The following is a 9,790-nucleotide window of genomic DNA, read 5'->3' as shown; positions in this document are numbered from 1 at the left end:
AGGTTTTATTAGGGATGTCCTTTGATTTGTTTTTTTGAAACATTGAATGCATTTTGTAATATAAACACATTTGGCAGAAATGTATTTATGAATTAACTTTTTTTCCCCCTTCTCAAACACTACTCTCCTCTGATAAAAACCTCTAAAGTGACCCAGAAATGCTTCCCTGTAGCTGCTTTAGCATTCTCGGATAGCAGCAGAGCTTTATTGATTCGACTTGATTGAGCTGTTAAATAAATTTGGACCTAGACCTAATCCAATTTTGCTGCTGTCTACAGCCTCTCTATGTTGAAAATTCACAGCGTCGTCACACATCCTGAAGTTCGGGTTTAAGTGACGGCCTAAAAAAGACAGGCGGGGACGGAGGCCAAGTCGCTCACAAACAGTTGTTCGTCTGAAAGGATTTGAAAAGAAGAAAGTCGAGCAAGAAATAAGCATTGTTTAAAACATATTAACAATAGTTTAAAATACTGCTTCATAAATCAGACCAGGTGCATTTCTGAGTCCTTTTTATGGTAGAGCAGGGTCACACTCATTATGACCTCTTTCTGCTGGCTAGAACAGCCATTCTTTCAATAGGAAAATAATGAACATTGTTTATTTTTCGTTGATTGTTAGTTATGCAGGGACTGTCAAAGCAGTTGTTAACAAAATTAAACCTGAATATAAGATCATTCTTGAAATATTACTGTCAGCTGGTGTGTTGTTGTTTTTTTTAACAGTGAATGCCACATTTGACTCGTATTAGATGCTCAGTGGGCAGTCGCTGCAGACACTGGGCATTCAGCACACGCCTCAGTAGGAGCGTGCTAGGCTCTCATTTATACATGCACACAAATAGAGCAGAGGATTCCACTCTACATATGCCAATTCAGCAGTACTTGCCTCTTGGGTAAAGGAGAAATTCAGCAAACATATGAGACTGCCTACTTGAGTGAAATTGGAATGCAATTGGACTCTTTGACAAACTGAAATACTACGAGGGAGTCATCAAGATTAGATGAAATATTCCATCTGCATGGCAATTTTTCTTGTTACTCTTATACGCTGGATATAATGCAGTGATTGCCGGGTACGTTCACAACCATAAAATGTTTTGAGGTTTGAAGTATGCCGCTTATTTTGAATTTTATATAGAAGCTTGAAGGCATTTCATTCTATGTATTCAGAATATATTTGCATGTAATTCTATTTATTAAAACTATTAAAACTTTACCATTTACAGAAAAGATACAAGCAGATACCTAATAACCATAAACTATATTAGTCGATTGTTCTTTAGCCTAAATTAGGGAAGGAAACTTTTTTGCATAACACAATTCAGTACAAGGTCAAAGTGTTTTTGGATGAATTAAACATTAAAATGAAGGACTTGATAGATGCAGTCGGTAATTAAAACAAACTAATACCTCAGTTAACAGTCAAAGGCTGTTCTAAAGAAATGGTCTCATAACTTTGACTTAGCTCATTTTCTTTTGCAGAAACATGAATCCATTGCATGAGGTTTTTCTAAACCCAAGCTATTTTTCAATTTTCCTTTGTCTGCACTTTTCTGAAAAAGAGTTCCTGATCTGCGCATAAGACTTGTAGATTACCGCCAGTTTGTTAAGCAGGTATGTGCTGAGCAGCCATCAACTAATAAATCATTTTATGATTGTTTTTAGGTGAGGGTGCGGTTGTCTGAAACTCAAATATCTGCTTAGTTTATCAAGATCTATTGCTTGATTTCCAAAGGGCTCTGACATTTTTGGAGATGTCTGTACTTCCTGTGCCGTCAGCTGACCAGGGGTTTGCTATACCTCCAGTTTTGAGCCACTAGCCCACTGGTGTCACCCTCGATTGACAAGAGGAGTGAATTGTGAGTGAGTTTTTACATGGCGGTGAGCTGCAGTTTAGGCTTTAAAATAGGATAGATATGCTGAGGTAATGGCAGAAGCAGCTGGTTTTATTTTTGTCTTTTTATTACCTCCACGCTCTGAACCGGAGGTGGAATGCAATTTTCTTCACAAATTACCCAGTATCCCATTTACCTGGGGAAAAATTCCATGGATTAAAATCCTTTGACTTTTCGATGAAATAAAGCTATTTACAACAGAAAGCAGATAAAAAATAAAAAATCAACTAAACAAGATGGTTGGTAAATGGAAGAGAAATATTTCTGGACCTTATTGCCTGTTTTTTAGGGGGAAGGGTTCAGTTTCTTAAGGTTAATGCTGAACACTGTGTGCCTGGATGTGGCTTTATGGTACAGTGTTGAGGATTAATGAACAGAATTAATTGCATTTGTTCTTCCAGTTATGTTGTCAGAGAACTGGGTAAGGGAAATCATCTACATTTCTTTTTCCTTTTTTCTTCTAACAAGGCTGGAACTCCTTTTTGATTACTTTTATTTATAAAAATGATCACAGTTTCTCTTAACTCATCTTCTGATGTCATAAAGAGATGGTATATCTATGATTTCTTGTTATAAACAATCTTTTGTTATTTCTCTGGGAGCGTTTCATTTTCACAGTGAAAGAAGTTGGGTGATTCTTGGAGCCAGCTACCAGGTCTGACTGGTCCTTTTCTAATTGTGCAACAGCAATCAGAATAGGTACAGACACAGTTTGCAGAAATCTCCTCCGTACATCTTTAGAGCGCAGCAGACGCTTCGTCGCTAGCAGAGGAGTTCGCAAGATGTTTTTAGAGGTTAACTCTCATCTCTCTGCAGAATATTGCAGCCACATTAGCATATAAATGTGCTACTTGTGAGCTGCATGTTTAATATGAGCAAGATTTAAAAGTATAATCGTACACAAAGCGATGATGTGGCAGTGAATGGGACAAACACAAGACGGGGAGGTGTGCTGATGAGCTACACCATCCACCTTCCTGCTTGAACCTGTGTGTGCGAGATGTTGTGTGTAGGTGCACTCCGAACGTTTGAAGAGATAAAGTTGAATGTGTGCGTGATTCTTCGCCTGCCTGCCTGCATGAATGACAGAACAATCAGAGATTGGCTCAACAGGAGATATATACACAGCATAACTCACTCCAATCCCCTCTGCTTTCCTTCCTCCTTTGCCCTCCCCCTTTCCTTACCCACCTTCCTACAGAAACCAAAGCAGAAAGACTGGCATCCTCCTGATGGCTTCATCCTGGGCCTGTGGACTTTAATCCTCCTGGTGTTTTTCAAGACCTATGGTGTTAAACACCTCAAACACATCTTCTAAGGACTTGGCGCCGGCACAGCTCGACATCTGAGGACCTGGTAGTCTTTTCTGAAGGGATGTTTGGGGAGGAAGGCACAGCTTGTGATGGGTTCATATACCTGAATATCTGGGAAAAGGAACAGCAGAAACTACTGATTTCTACAAAACTCCATAAAACTACTGGTGCCTTTTCTGTTCTTTAATTTTGTTTTTTTGTTTGTTTTGTGTGCAAGAGACTTAAAAAGATGTGGTACCCCAGTAATATATCTCAAATGTTTCCTTGAGCATGCATTTTAGGTGTGGGGATTATTTCTTCCAAATGGCCAAAGAAGCAGCTGCTGTAGCTGTTTTGAAAGGCAAACTCCTGCTAAAAATAATTGTCCTTTTTTTGTTTTAGATATTCAATTTTTCTGGAAGTTGTTGACAAGTAAATCAAACATTAAAATGTCTCCTAACAATCTGACGATGAATTATTTTCCTAAATATTTATAAATCAAAATTTATGAAAATAAAATTGTGTAAAAGGGGTCTGTTCAGATATAGAGAGCCAAGACTTTTTTAAAGTTGCAGCCAGAGTCTTCATGTCAACTGGTTCAGAGTGTCTGATGGATATGATCTGACCTTCTGGCTGAAAGTTGCCTCGTCTGGACTCAGCTGCTTAGAGTAGTATAGTCTATTGACATGCATGTATAAAATGGTTATTTAAGAGGATTGTATGTAAATAGATAATCACTGGATAAAAACAAAAAAAGCTACACAAACTCTGTTTATACATTTCCAGTAGTAGAGCTAAAATTTTGGGGCCTCTGTCAAGGATTGAAAGAATATTTGTTTGTTTTAATAACACCAAATCTCTGTTTTCTTTATTGTATAGTCCTATTAAAACATTGAAAGTGTGTCTTATTTTTACTACTACTGTTAGTGTGGAGCTGGCTAGGAGCTCTTGGAAAACGCTGAACTCTGGATCATGCTACTCTTCTACAAAGTAACTCAGGATGTTGTGTAATAGACCAACAAAAAGTGCATTATAATTAAGAAATGGAAGGAAAGTGATGGGTGATTGTTGAATAATGCTTTCACTCATCTTACCCCACATTAAAATTAGGGTGTGGGTTGGGTTAGCAGCTTGAAAAAAATGTTTTTTAACTAACAAAAAAAATTAGGCCAATTGTTAAGAAAATACATTCGATGCAGAGTATTTTTCATTTTTTATATCAATATTGAATGATTTAAAAAGACTGAAAAAAATGGTTGCACTGCATTTATTGTTTTTTCAGTAAGAGGGACTTTATACACATACATGCCATCATTTTTTTTTATTTATTTCTTGAAATGAATTTTAAAACCATGTCTCTTTGCTTGTGTTATTTGCTCCCTTTTGTTGCTCTATAGATATAGCCCCCATAACATACATTAAAGTTATATAACGTGATAAAATGCACTGAATGTTAGTGTATATAAACTCTTCATTTAAATATTGTGTGTATAGTATGGAGTTTGTTTTTGTCCTGTTTATTTAGCTCCTTTACATCTTCATATATTCTGTTTCTCTAAGCCTTGGAATATATTCCTCTGCGTGCCCAATGCAGAGTTTTGCTCCACAGTTGCACAGACATGCTTATAATGCATTGAACTAAGCCTGCAGATAATTTATTTCAAGTGTTCGCTGCGCCACATATTTCAGCTGCAGCAGCCTATTTGTTTAAGTGCTACTTGGACTGTCTGCCAGGTCAAAGAAGGAAAAACGTGGCATGAGAGCCGGCTGATTGGTTGTGAGAGATTACTGTTTAATGTGCCCCCCCCATACCACCCAACCATCTATATACATTACACCCCTTTGACCTACGGCTCACACTTATGAAGGATAACTATTGCACGTAATCCCATGCTGCAAGATAGACCCATCCATGTTTCCATTCACTAAACTGCGTTCCGTGTGGGAGCATCCATTAGCTCCCCTGCCATGTGTGCTGCTGATTGTATTCTGGGTGATGGACAGCTTTTCTGCAGCCATTCTGTATCCCGTTTGCTCCAGCTGCTGTAAGCCATTGAAACCCTAGAGACCAACTGGCTGGCCTGAATAAATGTACTTTATTCTAAGACGTTTATTCTTGGGCCCTTTCCCCTGTGTAACCACTCTGCATTAGGATCGTTGTTTGGCAGAGGGAGTGAAGGCAAATAGATTGAACCGGAGGTAGTTTATCTTAGCTCCTTGGCTCGAGCACCGCCCATTGGCCGCCTGCTGCCAACCTATCTCCAGGCTGAAATGGAAAATGGATGAAGCTGGAAATGAAACCATATGTACCGAAAGGCAGCTGCTGCGTCAGCCACACTGTGTACCTTTTTTCTTTTGCATTATTTATGCAACACTTGTTTCTTCTCCTTTTCCATCTCTACTTCTTATTTCCTGTAATCATTTTTCTTCTCTTTCTTCCTATTCAGTAACAAAACATAGCCCTCATAGTAATAAAAAAACTGAATGGAAAAGAAAAGAATGTTTTAGACTAATTTGTTTGATTTTCAGTAATGACTCCTAAATAAACACTGCATTTGCTTTTAGCTTTTACAACCCCTTTCACTCTTAGACTTAGACAACTTTTATTGTCATTCGGTATACACGGATTGTATGCGAAGTAAAGTTTCATTTTGAATAGCTCTCATGACATTTCCATTTTCTTAAAGTGCAGCAGTGATCAAATGTAAACATTGTGGGAGAAAAAACATGGTGCAAAAAAATGCATCGACAGTCAGTTTGATGCAGTCTTTTTCAAAATTCAGCTGTCTGAACAACAATCACTGTGTTGTCTCAAAATGTGTGAAAAAACAGTTTAATAAAAAAAATCCTCTATTCCTAGATCTATCTGGGGAATATATTAAGGAATATATTTTTTAAAATAAGAAATCCAACACAAGTTAAAAGTAAAACATTTGTGCAACCCCCTTTTACCAAAGTAAGAGCACCTGGACTTTTAATGTTTCACAAGCTGCAGCATAATGAGACCCATGTTTGCACTCTGGTTATGTAAAAATTTGGTATTGGTGGTTTATATGTTGAAAAACCCTCTATGATGTTTCATGGCTCTGTACAAATGCTAATATATATCATATCAAACCCCATGACTACACTGTAATGTCTTATGAGTTGAAACACGAGAAATACAAAAATCTTCTTTCATCTTTCTAATTGGGTGTTTTATAAAAGAAGAGAAAATCCTGATTGGTAATGGAAGGTATGCAGTTATGTTCCAGGAATTTGATGATTTTAAATATCTAACCCTTCAAGCAAAGATTAGGTGGTTATTGTCAAATTAGTTTAAGCATTTTGTGTTTTTTGTTCAGCTCTGTGAACTGAAATGGTCATGCAAAAAGTTTTGACAAAATTTTTTGACATTTATCATAGCTCTCTCAGCTTCTGGACAAGAAAGGGACCCACAGCACTATACCATCTTTACCATACTTGGCCATAGACCTGAGATGCTTTTGCCAAATACTCTTTGTATCTGCGTGCTTAAAATCTTGGGGTGCTGCAGATCTTTTGATTAAAACCTAATTATTACATGCTAATTGCAATCTAATGCAAGCAACCTTAGACTGCAGAGTAAGTCAGTATGGATGCAATACGGCAGTGCTGTAAATGATGCGCATTTTGAGCCGACTAAGGAAGTCTAAGATGCTTGCTTTATTTGTAGTCTGCGTTTGAGGTAGCATGGTAGTTCAGAACACGATTGCTGTGCTTTAGAATCCCACGATGAGTTGAAAACATCTGATTTATCATCTTCAGACTATAATTAAAACATTAGATATAGGTGACATATATGGAAGAAGAGATGTATTTTGAATGTCTTGTGAATGTAGCTTATATTTCCCAACATATTTACCATTTTATTTTAGGAAAGACAGAAGATTTAACCATTGCAGGTTTCCAGTTGGTAAGTTATTGCAGACCCTAGATGCAACTTTTGACTAACAGTGAGCTTCAGAGAATTAAGCAATATTTTTTCTGGCTTGTCACAGTGTTGGTCGTTTAAACTTTTGTTCTGACTGACGATTGGTTGGTGAATGCTAGCTTTTATAGGATTTGGTTTTGAATGGTATGTTTTCTGTTTTTCCCCATTTGAAGGTTCAATTTAACCATACAGTCAGGAAGTTTGAGATATCACCAATTCCTTATAACACTAATCAACAACAAAAAAAAAAAATGAAGCACCATTTAAAAAATTCTTTTCTCTGAGACACATTTGAAGTTCTGATAATTACTTTTTTGATTTTGAAAACAGTAAAGTATTTCTTCTGTGCTAAAACGTTTGAATGTCAAATTTACTTATTTAAGATTGTCTTAATTCTGTTATAGGTTTATTTATCTAACTGACGGTGTCGGCTTAAGGTCAAAGTTGCTATGTTGCTGGAAAATCCTACTTTTTTTATCTATATACCAGACATTCGTGGGTTTAGCATAGGCTGAACTGGTTAAACCTCAGGTTACTTAAGTTGTCTTTGATTATTTAAACTTAAATGAAGGCGACAAAAACTTCAATGTAAACCCTGTTAGTAGATAATTAAGCAAAACTTTATTAACAGCTTAAACATGTCTTTGGGTACAGAAATATTGCTAATTAATTTAAGGTATAATTTGGCCATATATATATATATATATATATATATGATTGATATGATTTTATTATATGTGATTTTACTATATCCTTCCATAATATCTATCCTTAAACCTGATTTAATCAATATACAATCTATATATATATATATATATATATATATATATATATATATATATATATATATATATTTATTTATTTGATTAAATCAGGTTTAAGGATAGATATTATGGAAGGATATAGTAAAATCACCTATAATAAAATCACCCATAGCCCTGCTTAGATGCAACCGGTTACCATGGTGACACAGGGAGGGACCTAAAAGGAAATGACCATAAGGGTAGTAATTAGGACATGGTGTGTTTTATATATAGAGTTAGAAATATCAGCAGTGAATTAGACCCTTATTAGCCAAAACACAAAGCTTGGTTGGTTAGAGTTACAAAGGAAATCTGCCTAGTACAGTTTTTTATTTTTTTATTTACATAATGATGGTGAAGGTTTAAAGTTTTGGTTGTTAAAAAGCGTTTCGGCCTTCCTCCGAAAGATGTTTCTAGATTATATCATAGATTATATCTAAATTAAATTCTAGTTACGCAGAATTTCTGGAACTTTTTTGGATTGTGAGTGTAGTGTAAAGTCCTTTGGGATCCTTGGACTTGATAAAGAGGAGAAGAAGCAACTTACCTTTTAAAGCAGAACATTTGTGTTTTGATAATGCTGCAAATAACTGGTTCGAACCCCACACACAATCACTCTGGATCTTAGCTGCAAGCTGTTCACAGCTCCCTAAGACTGATGGGTTTACATGGAGAAGACACATTTTGTTGAAATGTAAAATTGGAATGACAAAAAATATTATTAAATATGTTAGGTCTTTTAAATATAGGACAAAACACAAAAGCTAAGTCCAGTTATTTTATTGGCATCCTTTTACTTTAAATACTTGTAGTCACTGCAGTACTTGTGGAAACCAAAAACTCGTCCATAAATTGCACTGCAGTGAGCTTAAAGTAAACCTCCCTGTCTAAGTCAATAAAATGTAGTTTATTAAATCTAGATTGTACCCAAAGTAATAGAAAGATCCCATGTCTGTAAAGTTAGATAATGTCCAAAGGACAACAAGCCGGTCTTCCATCAGGAACTTACTGTGTGAAACATGGACAGATACTAATTTGTTCCAGCATGATGAATCAGGTTAACCCCTTCGTGTTAATTACTGGTTAATTCATCCTGATTCATTCTATTAAATTATCTGTTTTTTTCTAACTTCTTTGTTTTTTTTTGTCTCAGTGTCCTGCACAGTGGGCAAAAAATGCAAATTTCTTTAGTCCCTGGATCTTAACTTAAAGACTGTTTCATCATTAATTAAAAATGGAAATGTACAGACATACATTATCTTTAGAATAATTCTTATAATTCCAGCATATTTCAGCCCATATTTTGAAATCTTGAACAATGAATGTCCTATCACCCTTTATTCAAACCATTTAGTAGATGGAAAAGCCATTTCTGAACAAAAACTGAATTTGGAAATGTACAGAACTAAACTGACTTTTTTTTGGAGCTGAGTCAAAAGCTCTTTGAAAAGAGCTTAACTCCCCTTCACTAACAGCTAACGCAGCACTGTACTCCTAGAGAAAAGGGCCCTAATCACATATAATGGGACAAATCGAACCTGTAGAGGCAACTGCAATAAATAAGGGAAAGTTCAATTTACATATAGGGCAGTTGTAAGGACATTAATAGGGAAAAGGAAAAAAAATAAGCATGCACAATGCACCTTTAAACTACTCTATGTTATAACCCCATATGGTAAGCTACTAGCAACATGAATGTCCCCATGAACAGATAACCTTGCTACATAACCAGCTACAAGCTCCAGATCCCAACTATTACTCTAAATAAGCTCAATGCTGCTTAGAAATTAAGTGTTAATGAGCAGTTGGACAGGTGTACCTAATAAAGTGACCGGTGAGTGTGTGTATA

The 9,790-nt window shown here is 36.1% G+C and overlaps 1 protein-coding gene across 1 annotated transcript in view; it reads left to right on the top strand.

Moving 5' to 3' along the window:
• Positions 1-3,705, top strand: part of pigk (phosphatidylinositol glycan anchor biosynthesis class K) — a 49,843-nt gene extending 46,138 nt beyond the window's left edge. Inside the window, exon 11 of the mRNA XM_015383075.1 lies at positions 3,096-3,705. Within this exon, the coding sequence (XP_015238561.1) occupies positions 3,096-3,212 (117 nt within the window). The 3' untranslated portion in view covers positions 3,213-3,705. The remainder of the gene's footprint in view (positions 1-3,095) is intronic.
• The last annotated feature ends 6,085 nt before the right edge of the window (positions 3,706-9,790 follow it).

The sequence above is a fragment of the Cyprinodon variegatus genome, unplaced genomic scaffold, assembly GCF_000732505.1.
Source record: "Cyprinodon variegatus isolate N-32 unplaced genomic scaffold, C_variegatus-1.0 Scaffold275, whole genome shotgun sequence".
NCBI classification, from domain to species: Eukaryota; Metazoa; Chordata; class Actinopteri; order Cyprinodontiformes; family Cyprinodontidae; genus Cyprinodon; species Cyprinodon variegatus.
This window is presented reverse-complemented; position numbering and strand designations above follow the sequence as displayed.